Raw genomic sequence first — 21348 nt, forward strand, 5'->3', positions numbered from 1 at the left:
TTCTCTTCCTCCTCCTCCTTCCTCCATTCTAGCACTCCTTTCCAACAATGTTGCAAGGAAACAACCAAGTTCAAAGAGCACCAAGGACCCATCAGTCCTCCTCCTCCTCCTCTTCCTCCTCCTCCTCTTCTCCACAAAACTCCTTTATAGTCCTGATGAAGGAGGAAGAGGAGAAGAATGAGGAGGATGCAGTAAACGAAGCTAGCGCAAGTGAAAATTGTTTTAAGCGACAGGGAGTTCATTTTTTTTTTGTGACTGCCAAGAGACGGGCCCCGAAGGGCTGGTTTGATCCTTTTGCGATCCACCAGACGTGGGGAACCAGCTGACGTATTCTGTAGGGTTTCAAACCCTGTACCAAGAATTCCGTTCACAAGACCTGAGATGACTTCTTTAAGCGGAATGTTCACTGCTTGTTTTTGCCTCTTTTCCAAACATCAACAAGAATTGCACTTGATGCGCCGATAACAAGCCGCATCGTTTCGGTTCCTGCAGGGATGCCAAGCTGAAATTTAAGTCAAGTGTGCTGCGAGACCGTGTCTTTCGCCCTCCTCGACATTTGAAAAAGCTTCCAGGGGATAAGATCTCATACAGTTTCTGCTCTGGTTTAAATTATGTGAAATGTGAATTATTATTTTTTCAGGGGGGGGGAAGAGCACGATTGAAATATGTGTTCCCAAACAACCGTCTGCTGGCTAAGAGAACTCATCCTGGCCATTTTTGAGACCGAGCCCAGGTGGCTTCCTTCGTCCCAGGCAACCGAATGGAAAAATGTGAACGGGACAAAATAGTTTAAATAAGGACCACATATATGGTCTCCCCTGGCCTTCAAACTTCTGGGGCTCTAAACGACTCCCAAGGTATCTAGCTTCTACCGAGAGTTAGTCTGCAAAACAAAATCTCAGCCATTTATTAATAAAATTATGTTGCTTGCAAAAAAAATTTACCGCTATTCCTAGACTGATTTACGGAGAGCTTGCTAACAAACAGGTTTTCTCCAACATGGCAAAGAAACTGCAAAGGAGGTCAAAGAAACAGTTGCCGCCAGACCTCCCAAAGGCATTGAGTACTTTGAGATACCCCGTTTTCCCGAAAATACAACCTACCCTGAAATTAAGTCCTAGCTTTTTACACGTGCGCCCAATATAAGCCCTACCTCCCCCAAAATAAGCCCTAATTAAGATCCGCCCACTCCAGAGTGCATGTTTAAAATTTAAGCTAAGGTGAGGATGGGGGTGTGTGGAGCTGCCCTACTACTTACCTTTGGAGAGTTGTAGCCAGGCCTCGCACACCCCGACACCTGCCTTGCACTCAGTCAATTTCTTCTACAGCTGGCAAGGTTGGCAAGGCTTTCCTGAAGGCCTCTGGAACTGATAACAAAGCTCTGGATCGATCCAGAGCTCTATTATCGGCTGCAGAAGCCTTCAAGAAAGCCTTGCCGGCCGCAGTAGTAGTAGTTCCTGAAGGCCTCTGACAGTGAAAAGGAGATCAGGAGTGACGCACGCAAGTGAGGTTAGTCAGTGGATGAGACATCCCCCGTAAATAACACCTGGTGTCTTTTTTTTGGTGGAGAAAAAAAAATTAAGACAGGGTCTTATTTTTGGGGGAACATGGTACTTCCAGTCGGATCATATTTAGAGTTTGTTGTCGGGAAAATAGGAAGAGGAAGGCTTGCTGCCTTATTTGTCTAGAAATAAACAAATAAATAAAAACATAAAAAAAAAAAGAATTAGGAAGTCACAGAGCATGGGGGCTTCTTGAAGTAATTACAGTCGGAGTATAGGGGGGTGGAAGCAAAAAACCCAGCATAGCAATGTAAGAATTGCTTCCTAAGATCAGCATTTGCAAAGGAATGCATTCCAAATATTGCCACGCGGTTCCGAGCAACTCATATAAACGGCCTTCTAAATCTCAAAGCATCCCGCGGAATCCTTTCCCGTATATCGAACCAGCTTTTGAAGATAACTCGTTTTCTGTCAATGTGGCAAAACAACAACAACAACCCCGCTGAACCTCCAGAATCGGGGCTACCGTATCGCTTTGCGTGTTTCCGATTTGTTTAGTCTGCTTTAGAGACAGATTTGCACCATATCCATAGCGTTTCACACGCTTCCGAAGGAGAACAAAACCAGGAACTCAGAGCATGGTAATGTTTTGGTTTTGCCGCACGTACAGAAGCAGGATATGGCATGGCTACGCAATTGAAACAGCAATTTGGATAATTTATACAAAGGCTAGAGTAAGAGCACTGGCTGATGAGCAAACCTGCAGAATATTGGGACAGAAGAAAGCTAGTTTTTCCGACCCAGACCTAAAACTGATTCTGGTGTGTGTGTGTGTGAGAGAGAGAGAGTTGTCCGGAGTTTTCAAAAAGTGGTGGTTAAGCTTGCTGGGTTTTCCCCTCTTCTCTTATCCCCTTTTCCTGTTGCGTCATTTTAAAAGATGATAAGCAGAACGTCTGTTTTTCTAACTGTGGATAAGATGATTTGGAAGGTCTTGTTCTTCATCAAAGGATACAATTTAAAACTTATTTGAATCAGGGAACCTGTTTGCTTTCAGAATATATAAATCCATCCATCCCTCTCCCTCCTCCCCCCGCCCCTCTCTCTCACCTGCAATTTTCTTGAGGTCTTGTTCTAAACACCTGTGGAATCCACCCACCCATCTCTATCTATCCATCCATCCACGAGGCCAAGCCAACATCCCACCAGGAAGGGTTTGGTAGAAAGAAACCAGGATGGTGATTGCAAAACACAAAACCTCAAGGAAGGAAGAATATTTGTTTGAGGAAACTGAACATCGGAACAGGGCAAACTTTGGAAATTTACCTGCCAGGTCTTCTTTTGACGAGACCAGCCGTGGGGAACTGTTTCCTGGTTCGATTCTTAGGGATAATCTAGAAAAAAACAAACAGAAAAAGATGGGGTGAAAAGTCAGCAGCTAAGCGGGGACAGATCTGTTCTCTCGCGTTATCCGTTAAAGGTTGCGTTCGTGAATTCTTTGGGTACAATAGATTCTTGCTGAAGTTATGACAGTTTTATCCTGTGAAGCTAAACAGAGTTTTCTCACTATCGCGGAGCTCTTATCTTTTATGAATGTGGCTTTTTACAAGGCCATTTAACAAGCAGAAAGTCACACTGTTCTTGGTCTGGTCAGTTTCAGCATTTTAAATGCACACATCATCAATTTCCAAATCCAAAATGCAGGCAGTCTATTTGTACTTATTAGATTTGTTTGCTGAACTATCTTGCTTCTAAGCGACTGGGTGGCATGCAACATTAAATAGCTCTCTCTTTTCTCTTTCTCTTTCTCTCTTTCTCTCTCTTTCACTCTCTTTCTCTCTCACTCTCTTTCTCACTGTCTCTCACTTTCTCTCTCTTTCTCACTTTCTCTCTCTCACTTTCTCTCTTCTCTTTCTCTCTCTCTCTCCTCTCTTTCTTCTCTTTCTCTCTCTCTTTCTCACTTTCTGTCTCTTTGTCAGTTTCTCTCTTCTCTCTCTCTCTCTCTCACAAACACACACACACACACAGATATTTTTTAACCTTTTCCCAATCTGTTTGAGGCACCCAGCGTAGGGTCTTTATGCTGGCTCACATTAATGTTTTTAATCCACAATCTCAAAGGATAAATTTCTCCCTAACGCCAGTGATTGTTGGTCGATTGCTATACGCAGTCCTCTTTTAACCTCACTTGGTTTTGGAATATTTTCTATAGCTCCAGACTCTATTTATCCTCCAAAATATATGGTGTTTTTTTTTCTTCATGGAAAGATTTTGCAGATTGGCTGTCTGGCCTCTTAATGGGAACACATTCTTGGACCTCTGTTTCAAGGTGCGATCTGAAATTTGAGGAATTTACACACAATTGCCTTTTCCCTTTTTTTAAAAAAAAAATGTTCATAGCACACAATCGCTCATATATTGGCTGGGGTAGAAGCCACAAGAAGCTTTGGATTATGCCAGACGTCCGTTTTGATTTCTGCTGTAACATTTTATGGGGGAGAGACCAACTAACTGGGGGAAAAATGTTCATCTTGTTTGAATTTTGGTTCCACATATTTGATTGCTTCCCATTTTGGCAACTGCGCTGCCAAAGTTTAGATCCGTAAAGAGAAAATCCTACGGAATTTGAAAGCTTTAGGACACATTTCACACCCGAATGGTTTAACTGGCTATTTAAAAATAAATATCCTATGGAGAAAGCTGATTTTTGATTTGGCTTGTCTCACTTGAACTTGGGAGAGCTAGGAAAATAGAATATTGTTCCAGACAGCTGCCTTGACGAAGCAGGATGGCACATCAGCTCCTGGCACATACTTTCTCTGTGATGTTTGCTTTAAATAAAGCACATCACATTTGCTGAGGTTTGGACTGATAAATTCTTATCATTCCTCTCAAGCAGGAAGGAAGGCAAGAGAGAGAAAGAAAAGAGAGAAGAGAGAGAAAGAGGGAGGCAGAAAAGGAACAGAGAGAGAGAGAAAGAAAGAAGAGAGAGAAAAAGAGAGAATGAGAGAGAAGAGGGAAGAGAAAAAGAGACAGAAAAGAGAGAAAGAGAGAGGAAGAAAAGAGAGAGAAGAGAGAAAGAGAGAGAGAAGACGACAAGGAGAGAAAGAAAGAAAAGAGAAAGAGAGAAAAGAGAAAAAGAGACAGAAAAAAGAAAGAAAGAGAGAGAGGGAGAGAGGATGAAGAGATAGAGAGAGGAAAGAGAGAAAGAAAAGAGAGGGAAGAGAGAAGATAGAGAAAAATCAGAGTGTTTTTTTTAAAACACCTCCCATGATTGACTTTCTTTTAGCAATCCCTTTTCAAACTGAATGCTTTTAAACTATAAGAGGAAAAATACACGCTCAAGTAGGGATGTCAAACCAAATAAAAATTACATGGCGTGACTCACACACGTATGAGGAAAACACTCCTTTCAAATGGAATTAATGCTTGACGTGAAGCAGCCTTCCCGGTGGGAAAGGGGCATTTTTATTTTGGCAGCCTGAAATTAATTCCGCAACGTTTCCATGGAGTTTAAGAGCTGCTTGGCAATGTTATCAGCCTGTCATTGATCCTCACATTCTGGTCTTCCTCACTCGTTTTAGGACCACAACGGAACCCAAAATTTCCATGGCTAAGCAAGACAAGTTGTTCAGTTGTCCCATTCGACGAACTTTCTTGACATCGCTGTTAAGCAAGTCACTGCATTTGTTAAGTGAGTTGCAAGGTTGTTAAGTGAATCTGGCTTCCCCATTGACTTTGCTTGCCAGAGTGTCGCAAAAGGGAACCTCGTGACCCCAAGGGAACACGGCGACCGTCATAAATACATTCTTCATCTCTTCTACACACAACTGAGATGACCAGAAAACCTCCTGCTTATTTCAATGTCTAATGGTTAAGGCATTAGGCTAGAAACCTGGAGATGGTGAGTTCTAGTCCCGTCTTAGGCATGCATGAAAGATGGCTGGGTGTATTTGGCGCTAATCACCAGGAGACGGTGAATTCTAGTCCCGCCCTAGGCATGAAAAACAGCTGGGTGACTTTGGGCCAATCACCAGGCGACGGGGTTCTAGTCCCGCCTTAGCAATAAAAGCCAACTAAGTGACTCTGGGCCAATCGCCAGGCGATTATCACCAGCCGATTGTGAGTTCTAGTCCCACCTTAGGCACAAAAAGCCGGCTGGGTGACTTTGGGCCAATCACCAGGCGATGGGGAGTTCTAGTCCCGTCTTAGGCATGAAAGCTGGCTGGGTGACTTTGAGCCAATCACCAGGTGATGGAGAGTTCTAGTCCTGTCTTAGACAAAAAAACCATCTGGGTTATCTTGAAGGCACCAAGAAAGCTATAATTTATAAGAAAAACATGTTTTGGGGGGGAAATAATCATGACTTCTGCTTCTGGGAAACCCGAGACGGAGCTAGACTGCTGAGAAAACGGCCTATAAGGAGGCAGAGAGAAGCCTTGGCCAAAGAGAAGCTGTTAGTTTGGGAAAGGAGACTTGGGAAGAAAGAAAAAAACAACTGGGAATCGGAAGATGAGAGCCATGGAAAGAAAGACGTGGTTGCTCCAAGATCAGCAGGATTGCAAAAAGAAAGAAAAAAAAGCAGAAAAAAAGCAATGCTTACATAGGCAGGACTGGGCGATTGGTTCTGCAGATGTTCCAGGGGCAGTTCAGGTGGAAACAGAGACAGTAGCTCCTCAAGCATTTAGGATATAAGGGGAGCCTTAGAAAGCAGTCAGATTCCTGAAAATAAGGATAAACCACAAAACTCCCTGTGGAAGCTTCGTCTGCATATATATCTCAACAGGGCATTTGTCTGGCACAGCACTGGAGACGAGGAAGAAGCCAAGAAGCAAAAAGATGGAAACCCATCCAGCTCCAGAGCCACGGGTTGCCAACATCCGACTTAACCCATGTGGCAAGGAAAGTCGTAAAACGAAGCAAAGACATTCGCTTAACAAATGTCTCGCTTGGCGGCATAAATTCCGCCCCCGATTCTAGTGGTCCTAAGTTGAGAGCTACCTGTCGTTAAAACAAGACACGTGATCTTCCGTCTTTCTTATTCCTTTCTTCTCCCCTCCCCCCTTTCTTTTTTTGTAAATCTTTCTCGTGTCCTTCCCAAGAGCTGGTATGTACGTCTTTCTATCTTGCTTTAAAAAATAAAAAAAATGAGAGAAATCAGCACATTTAATCATGGATTTTCAGACGAAAAGGAAGCCTGCAAGATGGACCTCTAGGAAAATACATGTAAACGGAGCTCACTGTTGCTAGCAATTGCCTCCATGGGGTTTAAAATGTGTGTGTGTGTGTGTGTGTGTGTGTGTGTGTGTGTGTGAGTGAGAGAGAGAGAGAGAGAGAGAGAGAGAGAGAGAGAGAGAAGAGCAATTACTCATGTTCTGTCTCATTTCCAAAAATTATGTCATGGCCCTAAATATTTAGAGAACCCTTTTTGGTATGCTATGTTCCACGCACAATATCCAAGCTAATGAAGAGAAAGAAAGAAAAACTACTGTATATATAATTTTAACATCGCGCATGAATGTGGAACTCGGTCCAAGAATTAAATTAAACAATGTGGCTTCTGGCATCCATCCGAGAGAGCTCAACACACACCAAAAAGCCCACAGACTCACAATGGTACACATGTCAACTACTGCCTGAAGAAGTTTTCCAAGGCTTACGGAAGCTTCATCACAACAAACCTGCAAAATTGACAATGGGTTAAGAGATCCCTCCCGCCACCCGCCATCACATGGCAAGCCAACACAACCGCTGTTTCAACTGGCACGGCAAGGCAAGGCCTTACAGAAAAGTTGTGCCAAACTTCTGGCTTTAAAAGATAGACCGACAATCTCAAACAAACTAACAAACAAATGAGAAGTCAGATTAGTAAAAAAAAAAAATGAACTAGAAAAATGAAAAGTATGCCTCAAGAAGGAGAACAGGAGACAAGAAGAGAAAGCAAAACGAATGCTATCTATTTTGCATCTCATAGATAAGTATTATCTCTGTGTGTGTGTGTGTGTGTGAGTGTGTCTGCCTGTTTCTCAATCAATCATCTCTCTCTCCTTCCTCTATGTATCTATCATCCAACTATCATCTATCTCTCTATCATATCTCTTTCTCTCTATTCTTTCTATTTTCTTTCTCTATATCTATCTATCTCTATCCACCTCTCTCTATCTATCTATCTATCTATCTATCTATCTATCTATCTATCTATCTATCTATCTATCTATCTATCTATCTACCTACCTACATATCCATCCATCCACCATCTATATTATCTATCATCTACCTACCTACATATCTATCTATCATCTATGTTATCTATCTACCTACCTACCTACCACCTACCTACCTACCTATCATCTATATTATCTACCTACCTACGTATCATCTGTATTATCTACCTACCTATCATCTGTATTATCTATCTATCTACCTACCTACCTACCTACCTACCCACCCACCCACCTACCTACCTATTATCTATATTATCTACCTACCTACCTACCCATCCATCCATCCATCCATCCATCCATCCATCATCTATCTATTATTTATATTATCCATCATCTACCTACTTACATATCAATCATCTATATTATCTACCAGCTACCCACCTACCTACCTACCTATCTCATTTGCCACCCAGCTCCTGGTTCAAGGCCACTCTGAGCAGCTTACAGCAAGTGTAAGGACAGAGATATCTGTGTGTTTATGGAAGGTGTCCTGTGCAAGAACGCAACAATGCTTTACAGATGGTCCTTGAGTTATGACTGGTTGCTCAGCCACTCTAAGTCGAGGGGTGTCTGTAGTCCACCGGATGTGCGAACAGGGCCTTCATTTGTTAAATACAGCGTGTCATTTGGACCAATAATCCAGACCGGGCTCCAAGTGATTTTAAATCTCTCAATGTCTGCAATCTGGCTTTTGGGAATATAAAACCCCAGATTCCTTTAACCCAGCAATCTATACAACAGATGGGGGGGAAGGAAACAAGAATTCACTCACGGTTCAGACACACGCACTTCCTGCCACACGCTGGTTCAACCCCCCATTTTAAAGCCTCAGTTTAAAGGCTCAGTTTTCTAAGACGAAAGCAAGATACCTTGCACGAGATTCTGGAATCAAAAGCCTCATTGTTGAAGGCCTGGGTTTAATCTGATGCCAAAAGAAAAACCTCCCCCAAAACAAACCCCAAACTTATTCTGAAGAATCACGTAACTCATCAGGAACTCCACTAAGACTCCAAGGTCCCTCTCACAGTCACTGCTATTAATTCTGGTTTCACCCAGTATTTTATTTAAGTCTTAAATGCACAAAATAATAAACAACTTTTTGGTATGTTATCTTTTTTTAGGTAATTAGGGCAAAGAAACGACATTGAGTTGGCTACACCCACCCAGTCACATGACCACCCAGCCAGTCATTAGGGGAGAGAGCCCCTTGCTAAAAAGCCCACCCTGTCTATATCTATAGAGATCCACCTACACACACACACATCCATCCATATCTATCTACCTATCTTTTAATTGTCTTGCAAGGGAAAGCATTTTTAAGTGTTTTCCCCCTACCCTCCAAGTAGATGGCTCGACTATATTCCCCACCACCCCCGCCCGTGGAGCCAGTGGAAGTGAAGCAATTTTTGTTACTTACTTGTAGTTGTCGTCTTCCACAAATTTTTGAAGCTCTTCAATATACCGGACGGACTTCAAGTATTTTTGCACGTGGGGTAACATTAGAAGGTGATCTGCAGGGGCCAAAAATTTTTTAAAAAAAAAAGTTTTTCAATCTCAAAACTGTTATGAAGAAAATGAGTTTTTGGCAGCAACAGGATGAAGCTTCTGCCCTCGCCCCCCCACATCTATTCTGAATGACAGCCCAAAATTCTCCATCAAGAGTAAGAATTTCACTGACCAGCATACAGTAAATGTAGTCCTTGACTTAAGACTACAACTACCCAGATATGCTGACTCCGTAAACTGCTTTGAGAGGGCTGTAAAGTCTATTTCTATATTTCTATTCTATTCTACTCTATTCTAGTCTTCCATTCCTAATTCTAATTCTGTTCTACTGTACTCTATCCTGCCCTGTTTTACTCTACTCTACTGCCACGGTGGCACAGTGGTTAGAATGCAGTACTGCAGGCTAATTCTGCCAACTGCAAGCAGTTCGAGCCTGACTGGTTCAAGGTTGACTCAGCCTTCCATCCTTCTGAGAGCGGTAAAACCAGGACCCAGATTGTTGGGGGCCTGAGGATGACTCTGTAAACCACTTAGAGGGGGCTGTAAAAGCACTGTTGCAATTAAGTGGAAATTCAAACACCTCAATTTGGGAAAGTAAAAATAACTCACAGCTTAGGTGAGCGTATAACAAGGGGGGGAATGATCAAGGGTCTCCTAAAATCAGAACAGAAGCTAAACCAAAGGGCTGCACAACTGATGGAGCGGATAAAGTTACAACCTAGTTTATATAGTCGATCAAGTTATAACCTACTTAATGTAGTTGATAAAGTTTTAACCAATATCTGCAATGGAATTTATCCATACATTGAGAAGGAAAACATATTCCCTTCACCACTGACCCACATACACACATCTGCAAAGCCTAGTCACCGAGACAATAAAATCTAATTGTCTAGAACTAATAATATGTACAAGATGGTGGAAACCAAATAACTTAGCAGCCCAGAAGTTTAAACCTCAAGGGCAGCTTTCACAGAAGGGAGACATCTGATACTAATTTACTGAGCTGGTTAACACGGATGAGGAAGCAAATTGACCAACCGTAGCTACAAGAGACTTGCAAATCAGCAATTATTCGGAGAATGTTGTTCATTTGATTGGACCTTTGTTCGTTCTCCATGATGCTGCCGGAAGCTGGATAGGCTGAGTCAATGTAGATTAAGTCCAAGAGATAAATCCCTAAAATTAAAGAAAAAGATTAGATGGCATTTAGTCGACGTAGTTGCCACTGACTTAACAGAATAGCAGAGTTGGAAGAGACCTTGCTCAGGCAGGAAATCCTACACTACTTCAGACAAATGGTTGTCCAAACTCTTCTTTAAAACCTCCAGTGATGAAGCAGCCACAACTTCTGGAGGAAAGTTTGTTCTATGATGAATTATTCTCACTATCAGTGAAGTTTCTCCTTAGTTCTAAGTTGCTTCTCTCCTTGATCAGTTTCCACCCGATCCTTCTTCTCCTGCCCTCTGGTGCATTGGAGAATAGCTTGACCCTCTCTTCTTGCGGGCAGCCCCTCAACTATTGGAAGACTGCCATCACGTCATCTCCTAAGTCCTTTTTGCCCCCCATCAAACTAGACTAGGGAATCCTCCTCCTCGTGTTTTAACCTCCAGCCTTTGTTCCCTTCATTATGAACTTCATAGAGTTGATAAAGTTTGGAACTAACATCATAGAAACATCACATATAGTCCATCGGATTACAACGTATGTCCTAAAAAACTGCTGTCAGGCCAGGGTGTGTTAAACATTTGTCTCTCAACCTACATTGTTCCCAGTGAAACATAATCTGAGCTTGAACCATTTAGGAATGAAAGAACTAGTATCCAATTCTAGAGGCAGCAGCTGTTGTTGAAAAGGAAGGTTGCAGAAGGTGCAAAAAAAAACCCAGACAGATTGAAACTACAGCTGCTAAAACGGCTCACGCTGACGCTCTTGCTATTTGGTATTATTAGGAACATCCTGGAAACCTCCGCAGATTCACAAAACCTCAAATTCTCCCTCTCCTCCCCTCTTCCCCTCCCCTATTCTCTCCTCCCCTCCTCGTTGACGGGGAAATAAACGTTTTGATAGGAATAGATGATCTTTTTTTTTTCAACCATGAATATATTTCTGCCCAACTTGAAAAATAATTTCTATTGCGCAAGGAACAACCTGCAACTTATTTTAAAAGCCACAATTTCTGTCTTAAAAGTTTCCATCTAGAGAGAACGCCCTTATGGCATTTTTTTCCCCCATTTCAACTCTTTGCCTCGGAAAGGACCCACTCCCATTTAAGCAAAGGATGGGTTATCGAAGGGACTCCTGTGTGGTTTTATCGCATCGAACTCTCTCGATCAAAGCAAAGACCAAAGTGAACAAAAAGAGCAGCCATATGGTAGCTGTCATCTTTTACGGGGACAGAAATGTCAAAATATTGAACAAAACACCTCTTAAGTCTGCCAAGAAGCCAGCCAACCAACACAGACACAAAACACTGAATAATAGAATTGGAAGGGGCCTTGGAGGTCTTCTAGTCCAACCCCTGATCAAGCAGGAGACCCTATACAATATAGAGTGTCAAGACCAGAGCAAAATAAGACAAATGTGTGAGAACCATTCATATTTAATGCTAGGATGTTTTTTTTTAATGCACCTGGAGAAGAAAATACAGGTAGTCCCTTGACTTAAGACCACAATGGAGCCCAAAATTTCTGCTGCCAAACGAGAGTTGTTCAGTGAGTTTTTCCTCCAAGGTCATGTGAGTTTTGATCGCGTGACCACGGGCAGGCTGCCCTGGTTGTAAGAGCGAGAAATGGTCGTATAAGTCACCTCTTTCAGTGCCGTTCTAACTTTGAACGGTGGCTTAAATGAACTGTTGTACGTTGAGGACTAATTGTCACACATCGCTTTGGAAAATATCTGGCTTATAACCGAGTGCTTGGAATTAAAGCCAAAATAAAAAGCCTATAAAATCCATTTTGAGATGAACATGATTTCCTACCAACAAAAATGTGTGGACAGAGTGATGTTTAACACAAGTGATGTTTAACACAACCAGTGATGTTTAACAGAACCAGTTTTGGTTCTATATTTATAGCCTCAAAGGAGGTAAAAATCTCAAGTCGCAAATAAAGCCCATTATTTAGCTAATGAACACCCATTTTGTTTTCTTCCTCTGCTTGAACCCTGTTGTGCCTTTATCACCATGATTTTAATTCTTCGGCAAGTTTCTCTATTTAGTTTTCCCCTCTACTCTCCATCTGCTTGTGCATCAGTAAGATTGTCTCTCACTCCAAAGCTCCTCTTGCCCTGAGAAAATCTTCCGTACTCTTGAGTGGTTGGTTTTTATTATTTTTATTATTATTCTTATTATTATTCTTTTCCCTTGGTTGGGCACTGGGCTCCTGCCAAACTGGAATGGTGCCTTCTTCGTACAAAGGGATGAAAGGAGCAGCTCTTTCGGAACCTGGCTGGCATCCCTTCTTTTTAAGCCGTTCATAATTAATGCCTGTGTTCTCTCGAACCGAGTGGGTGGGTGCCACACAATGGCATCGCTTGGGAATGCAGCGGGCAAAAAAAAAACCATACAAAGGGAAAAGGGAAGGAGAAGGAACACCCACATTTTCACCCCCCCCTCACCCTCAAACTTATCGCTAAAGGTGCAAGAATAATGGAGTAACAAGAGTTGGAAGGGACCTTGGAGGTCTTCTAGTCCAACCCCCTGCTTAGGCAGGAAACCCTACACCATTTCAGACAAGTGGCTGTCCAGTCTCTTCTTAAAAGCATCCACAACTTCTGGAAGCAATTTGTTCCACTGGTTGATTGTTCCCACTGATAGGAAATATCTCCTTCGTTTGTTCTAGGTTGCTTCTCTCTTTGATGAGTTCCCACCCATTGCTGCTTCTCCCGCCTTCAGGTGCTTTGGAAAGTAGTTTGACTCTCTCTCTCTTCCTTGGCTGCAAGATGGAGAGTGAGGTTGCAATAGTTTGGCTGTAGAGAGAAACGGCCTCTTGGCTCTTGATTCTGCAGTATGTCTGGAAACGGTGGGTGCGCTTTTTGCCCAGCCAAATCCGGAAAAAAAAAGCAGCTAAACATTTCTTTAGATACTCCTCCGTACACACATGCATTTCTTATTACTGCTGTTAAATGATCTTGTGGCTTTGATAGGAAACGCCCAGGTTTACTTAACTCTTGTGGTTTACCGGCTGATCTTGACCGAATCCCCCTTTTTTTCCACATGCCCGCACATTTTTGCAGCCCACATCACTGTTCTGTTTAACAGGGGGGTTGGTGGTCCTTTCCACTGGCAGCGATTCCAGACTGAAACCACACTGATGCCGAAACACTGAGAAGCTTTCATTAGCCTCCCCAAACTGAACCCATTCACTCCCGTTCCTCTCCAGAGCAAATGCTGACTTGGTATCTCCACTCACTGCCTTAATCTGAGGTAGAATAGAATAGAATAACAGAGTTGGAAGGGGACCTTGGAGGTCTTCTAGTCCAACCCCCTGCCTAGGCAGGAAGCCTTACACCACTTCAGACAAATGGTTATCCAACATCTTTTTAAGAACTTCCAGTGTTGGAGCATTCACAACTTCTGGTGGCAAGCTGTTCCACTGATTAATTGTTCTAACTATCAGGAAATTCCTCCTTGGTTCTAAGTTGCTACTCTCCCTGATTAGTTTCCATCCATTTATTGCTTCTTGTCCTGCCTTCTGGTGCTTTGGAGAATAGGTTTCGAGTCTTAACACGGTTAACACGTCAATAGATGGAAACGGCTAAAAGCGGGCGATACAATTTGAAGCTCTCAACAAGACAGGCCAGATTTTCTTTTTAAAAAACCCCCCAAACTAAGATATATAATTCAGGAAGATTCTGGGTCTGGTTTCCAGAAGACAGCAGTGTTCAATACTGGCAACAAGAGATTGGAATGCCATTTATCAGAAATGGCGTAGTTAAGAGTCTTCTGCTTGGGCAAGGGGTTGGATTAGATGACCTTACAAGGTCCCTTCCAAGTCTGTGAATCTAATCTAATCTAATTTTGAGGGGCTGCCACAGAGAAGAGGAGAGGGGAAGAGAAGAAGCAACAGATGGAAAGCACTCAAGGAGAGAAGCAACCCAGAACGGAGGAGGAATTTCCTGATAATTCATCAGTGGAACAACTTGCGTCAAGAAGTTGTGGGTGCTCCAACACTGGAGGTTTTTAAGAAGAGACTGGACAGTCATTTGGATAGTCTGAAGTGTTACAGGGTTTCCTGCTTGGGCAGTGGGGGGGGGGTTGGACTAGAAGACCTTCAGGGTCCCTTCCAACTCTGTGATTCTGCTAACTTTCCAGGCTTTGCCCCAAGAATATCTGTCCTGCGGTGGGGAATTGATTAAACCGAGCGTGTTTATTCTGCAGAAAGAGGAAGTTTTGACAAGGAGCCCATGCTGTATCGACTCCACATTCCCTCGAAAAGACAGAATTGCTTGACGTGGAGCGTTGGACCGGGGGGCAAAGAAAGCGTGCCAAGCCTGATTCCTAAACTCCTGGCTCTTAAATATGCTACTGTGTGGAAAAGAGGGCAAGATTTGGAGGGGGAGAGGGAGGTGAGGAGAGAGAACTCCCAGACAAAGAAGAAGAAGAAGAAGAAGAAGAAGAAGAAGAAGAAGAAGAAGAAGAAGAAGAAGAAGAAGAAGAAGAAGAAGAAGAAGAAGAAGAAGAAGAAGAAGAAGAAGAAGAAGAAGAGAGGAGGAGGAGGAGGAGGAGGAGAGGAGGAGGAAGGAGGAGGAGGAGGAGGAGGAGGAGGAGGAGGAGGAGGAGGAGAGGAGAGGAGGAGGAGGAAGAAGAAGAAGAAGAAGAAGAAGAAGAAGAAGAAGAAGAAGAAGAAGAAGAAGAAGAAGGGAGGAGGAGGAGGAGGAGGAGGAGGAGGAAGAAGAAGAAGAAGAAGAAGAAGAAGAAGAAGAAGAAGAAGAAGAAGAAGAAGAAGAAGAAGAAGAAGAAGAAGAAGAAGAGGAGGAGGAGGAGGAGGAGGAGGAGGAGGAGGAGAGGAGGAGGAGGAGGAGGAGAGGAGGAGGAGGAGGAGGAGAGGAGGAAGAGGAAGAGGAAGAAGAATCATTTCTCAAATCGCCGACTGAGCCATCCGTCCACAACCCCGACCCCCCCCAAAAAAAGTGCCCAGCACCAACAGTTTGGAAAATCAGAAGCGCCACTTTCAAAAGGTTAGCGAAGAGTCAAGAACACGAAGCCACGAAATCTGTGGTCTCCCCTGGGCTGCAGAAATTGAGAGGGGGGGGGGGCTCCGTGCATCAGAGGAAAGGAAAAATTTGGGGGTGGGGGGAGGAGAGAAAATCTTTCCTGCGGAGGAGAATCAACAGCTTGATTAATCTTAGTAGGATTTTGGTGGCGGGTATTTTGAGGGGCAAATTAATGGGGGGCGGAGGGGGCAGTTTTGCCAAAGCTGACAAGAATCTTGTGATGTGGGATCCACAAGGCCACCCTGGCAGTCAGAGGAATGGAATCAGTCCGCAAAGCTTGAATAAATAAAGTGAGGTGTGTCGTCCCCCCCCATTTAATCTACTGCCACCCAGCTGGAAAAGAGTAAAGAGAAACAACTACATAGGTACTCTAAAAGAAAGAAACCAAATTCTAAAGTCTTAAATGTAATAGATAATAGATGGATAGATGATAGATAAGATAGAATAGAATTCTTTATTGGCCAAGTATGATTGGGCACACAGGTGATAGACGATAGAAAAATAAATAGATAGATGTGGTAGATGATAAATGATAGATAGATGGATGGATGGATGGATGGATGGATGGATGGATGATTGATAGACAGATAGATAGAAAGATAGATGATAGGTAAGTAGGTAAGTAGATGGACAGACAGATGATAGACAATAGATAGAAAGATAAATAGATAGATGGTAGGTAGGTAGGTAGATAGGTAGATAGATGGATAGATATATACATAGACAGGTGATTGATAGACAAACAGACAGACAGATAGATGGATACAGTAGATAGATAAAGATGATAGAAGATTAATTACTTAATAATTAATCAGTGGAACAACTTGCCCCCAGAAGTTGTGGATAAAAAACTGGAGGTTTTTACGAAGAGACTGGACAGCCACTTGTATAGGGTCTCCTGCTTCAAAACAGGGTTGGACTATAGGACCTCCAGGGTCTCTTCCAAATCTGTTATTCTGAATGGTAGAAGTAAAATATGAGGTGGGATGGGATGGGATGGAAAAGAATAGAATACATTGGAATGGAATGGATTGGAACAGAACCGTTTTTATTGGCCAAAGGTGATTGAACACACAAGGAATTTGTCTCCGGTGCATAAGTGTACGTGCAAAGCAACAGAGTAATATTAATCATAACAAAGATACCAATAAGAGGGGGTCGTAGTATATCACGGGGTTATATTGGCAGTCATATCTGAAACCATATGCATGTCAGGAAGGGATTCGAAGGGCGCCATTTCGATCTTCCAGTGACCAGATAAGAAAGTGTTTCCCTTGGATCCATTCACTACTACCCAAGTGGCCAACATCCGCGTTTATAAACCACCCAATTTAACACAACCAGGACGTTTTGAATGGGGGTGCCTCAAAGATCTGCTCTTGGTAACCTCAATATCCCTTCCAATGGTTGCGTATCTCCAACGGCTCATAGGGCCTAGATTACCACTGTTTTAAAAAAGGAGAGAAAAAAAAACTACATTTTTTTTTCCACCCCACCCTTAAAGACTCCCATCAGCCTTAAGCAACATTCACCCGCGGAGCAAATTCATTTTATTTATTTTTTTCTACCCCAAAAAAGGGTTGGGAAAACGAATACGCTCCTTAGTCACTACTATAATCCCCGCGTACTTGCAATTAGACAATGCCCAAAGAATGCTCTGTGTAAACAGACAGCCGAAAGTAGTTTTCGTAAGTTTCAACTGCCCACCTCGTTGACTTATGTTTACCTCATTTGTTTAAGATGGGATTCTTGCTCCAAAACAGCTGCAGGAAATTCAGAAAAGCCAAAGTCATTTCCAGGGCAATAATTATGCTTGAAAGGACATTTTGTATGGGGGTGGGTGGGTGGGGTGGAGATAAACGGCATATATGTCTTTCTGGATCCATCATTTCATCACGGAGAGAACAAAAGGAGGACAGTAACAACATTGAATGGGCTGGTGTAAGAGCCATTCTAATTCAAGGATATTTTAATTCTAAGACTAATTCAAGGTTTAGGATTAGAAATTTAAGTCTCAGAAATCAGACCTAAAATGTTCAGTCTAATTCAAATAAACAATTCATTCATTATCATCGTCATCATTAGTCCTTGAGTTCATTCAGTGACCGAAGTTCTCACGACACTAAAAAGGGGACTTATGACCGTTTCTCACACTGACGACCGTTGCAGCCTCCCCGTGGACACGCAATCAAAATTCAGAGGCTTGGCAACTGACTTGTACTCATGACAGTTGCCGGGTCCCAGGGTCACTGCTGACAACTCAAAGTCAGTAAGGGAAGCCAGATTCACTTAAGAACCGTGTTCCTAACTGAACAACTGCAACAAGAAAGGTCGTAAAATGAGGGGAATGTTTCACTTAACGAATGTTTCACTTCGCAACAAAAATCTGGGGGCTCGGTTGTGATCGGGAGCCAAGGACTTACCAGTCACTTGTTTTTAACTTGATTCCCTAATCACATTTCTTTGTCAGATCTTCCAAATGGAAGGTCGTATCTACTAACCCCAGCATACACCTCCCTATATATATCCTAGCTAATTGTTACCTCTGAAATAGCATCCAACATATTGGGAAGAGCAAAACTCCAATGGTTTTCACCAAAACTCCAATGGGCTTCATCTGTTTTTGTTTAAATATATATATATATACGTATGTATATGGGTGCTATTTTCCAGCTCAGTTCTTTTAACAACTGGTTGCATCTGGACCGGTGACTGAGTCTGTTTCCAATTTTGATAAAATATAATATTTGTAGCTCAGGGTTGAACTGTGTGGGGTACTTGGTGCTCTCTGAGCTTGTGGGTGGTTTTTTCTTAAAAGACATTTCATGACCCAACTAGGTAACATCATCAGTGCTAGAAGAGAGTGGGGTTCTTGCATTTCCTTCTAAGCATGGGATGATGTTACCTAGTTGGGTCATGAAACGTCTATGCGAAAACAGCCAAGCACAGAGAGTACCAAGGACCCCAGAGTCCTCCTCCTCCTCCTCCTCCTCTTTCTCCTCCTCCTCCTTTCTCCCACCCCAAACTGGGACTTTTAAACAGGAAAGCTGTTTGACACATTGCGTAAAACGGTTGCGTGACATCCGCTCTGGCAGGTATGTCTGAAGTGGCAACCAAAACATTATTGGACTTGCAACAAAGTTGACTGCAACAACTGAAAAAATATCCTTATCTATCTATCTATCTCTATCTATCTATCCTATCTATCTATCTATCTATCTATTATCTATCTATCTATCTATCTATCTATCTATCTATCTATCTATCTATCTATCTACCTACCTACCTACCTACCTATCATCTACTTATCTTCCATATATACCTTCAAATTTAATCAGGAAGTGGAATATTTTGCAATCCTTCTAGGAAACAGCCCCCACCTTCGATGCCAAGTGCCCAAGAGTGACCCCTTTCTCTTTCACCGCCCCCCACAACAGACTTTGGAAAGGCAGGCCCCTTTTTTAAAAAAGCCTTATATAAACCACCACCCCCTGCAGAATTGCTGCTTCCTGCCTTGAACAGAGGAGGAGGAGGAGGAGGAGGAGGAGGAGGAGGAGGAGGAGGAGGAAAAAAAAAACACCACATTTCTACCCAAACGCTCCTGCCTTAAGTCATCTCTAGTTTCTCAGCCCTGACGAAGCCCAGGGAGTGAAGGGCGTCTCTACGACACGGTTTTGATTTCCCTGAGCTGTGACCTCACTGGGCAAAGAAAGAAAAGGAAAAAAAAAAGAGGTTTCCAGAGCCAGCCCCTCTGGGAGGAGGCCCTGGGGGTCTCTCTTGTGTGGCTCCTTGACTTGATGGGAGGAGGGTGGGTGGGTGTAAACGTCGGTTACCCAACCAGAATGCTCACCGCATGCTCGCTTGTCATCCCTTCCCTCCTCCGGTGTGGACATCCTACCCACCACAAAGGAGCCGAACACCGTCAGGCTGGAGAAGTTTATCCTGAAATGATGGATCGAGAGCTTTAAGCACTCCGACCCAGAAGAGCTTGCAAAAAAAAAAAAAAGGCAAAAGCAAACAAAAACCCAACGGCCAACAGCTGCAGCCTATTGTTCCAAAGCTCCTACCGAGCATGGGAGCCAAACGGATGGACCGGGCGACCAGATTCAAAGGACACGGATTTCCACATTAAGGAAGTCAGCAAACCCTGGGCAGCCCTTTTTCTTGTTGCTCCACTTTGCAACGCGCGCGTCAGGACTTACTTCTTCCTTCCGTAGAAGCTGGGCTCCCTGTCTGGCTATGCTTATTTGGCATCGGTGATGTCCTTATTCCTAGGGATGAACCTAGCCACGGATTCTTGATTTAAAAGGAAAGATAAAAGCCAACAACAACAACAACAACAACAACAAATAAAATAAAAATGCAAGCTTGAAGCTGGAAGAACAAAACCCCCAGGGAAAAAGAAGGGTAAGGAAGACACGAAGGATATTTGCAATTTAACAGGATAGTCGGCTGTACAACATTTTGCAGAACAAAAACAAAAAAAACCCCAAAAGACCGATAGCTTTGGAAAACCAAGCCTGTTTTTTTTCCGGTAAGTTTTTCTTCGGGTCATCAGCTGTTACTGGAGGCTGAGGTGGGATTTTTAGCAACATAAATCCAGGGGAAGTTTTCAAACGTTAAAAGATTTTCTCTGTGATTTGCTATAAAAACTGTTTATAAACTTTAGCCTAAGATATTGAAATGCCAAAGTTCTGAATCACTGCATCTGTGAAATGAGTTTGGCTGCTTGGAAACGCAAGCCTCAGATACCGAAAAACTCTAAAATTCTCATTGACGCGATGTATAAAAATGAGTATTGCTTTCCTAATAACTTTACAACGTGTGTTTCTTCTTTGAAAGGACTATTGTATTACAGTCCAGGAAATATTTTTTTTTTTCACTTTCCTCTGACACACTAATCGGATTCAAAGCTGCTTTAAGTAAACCTTTAACAACCATCACAGTGTTTGTCTGCATGGGGTGTGTGGAATGGCTTTTAAATATATATATATATATATATATATATATATATATATATATATATATATATATATATATATATATATGTATATGTATATGTATATGTATATGTATATATGTATGTATGTATGTATGTATGTATGTATGTATGTATGTATGTATCTCAACTAAGCAGAGTGGAATATTTGGAAATAATTGATGGGACGGTATTAACACTTGACGGCAAGCGTGAAGCTTAAGTATGACTGAAAGAGGGTCGCAAAGCTCTTTAAACACATGGAGGAGAAAGGAGGAAAAAACTTTTAAGAGCCTTTGGCTTAAGGGAAAACAAAACGAGGCCACTGTTTTAAGGGGAACAAGAGCAAATCTTATAGTCCAGGTCGAATTTCCAGAAAAAAATGTTTTAAATAATGACTGCCCCCCCCCCGGGGAATTCGACCTAGAAACAAAAGACAGCTCAAAAAAGAGCAGAGATGGAAAGTTTAAGAAAGATCTGAAAGTCACTTAGGAAAAGTTCAAAACAAAGCAACCCAAAAAAATTTTTTTTTGCAAAATTAAAGGCTGACTGATATCTGTAGCTCTCTTCTTCTAATTCAGCCCAAAATTTGTCGCTAAGTGAGACCTTTGTTAAGTGAGCTCTGCCCCGCTTAAGACCTTCCTTGCCACCGTTGTTAAGTGGATCGCTGCAGTTCTTCAGTTAGGTCCTTAAGTGAACCTGGCTTCCTCCCCCACTTGACTTTGCTGGTTAGAAGGTCGTAAGAGGGGATCACACCACTCCGGGGACACTGGATTTGGATCACGTGACCACCGGGGGAGGCTGCAACGGTCGCAAGGGAGAAAAACGGGCGTAAGTCCCTTTTTTCAATGCCATTGTAACTTTGAATGGTCACTAAATGAACTGTTGTAAGTTGTGTTTATTTATTTATATCACATCTTTATCA

The 21348-nt window shown here is 42.7% G+C and overlaps 1 protein-coding gene across 1 annotated transcript in view; it reads right to left on the minus strand.

Annotated features, from left to right (window-relative positions):
- Positions 1–21348, minus strand: part of RALGPS1 (Ral GEF with PH domain and SH3 binding motif 1) — a 75371-nt gene that overhangs the window by 24034 nt on the left and 29989 nt on the right. Inside the window, exons 8-10 of the mRNA XM_087944274.1 lie at positions 10271–10408; positions 9141–9234; positions 2826–2893 (exon numbers count right to left, since the gene is read on the minus strand). Of these exons, the coding sequence (XP_087800400.1) occupies positions 2826–2893; positions 9141–9234; positions 10271–10408 (300 nt within the window). The remainder of the gene's footprint in view (positions 1–2825; positions 2894–9140; positions 9235–10270; positions 10409–21348) is intronic.

Source organism: Notechis scutatus, chromosome 15 (assembly GCF_049901735.1).
Source record: "Notechis scutatus isolate UNSWTSFEM ecotype Mainland chromosome 15, rNotScu1.2, whole genome shotgun sequence".
Taxonomy (NCBI): Eukaryota; Metazoa; Chordata; class Lepidosauria; order Squamata; family Elapidae; genus Notechis; species Notechis scutatus.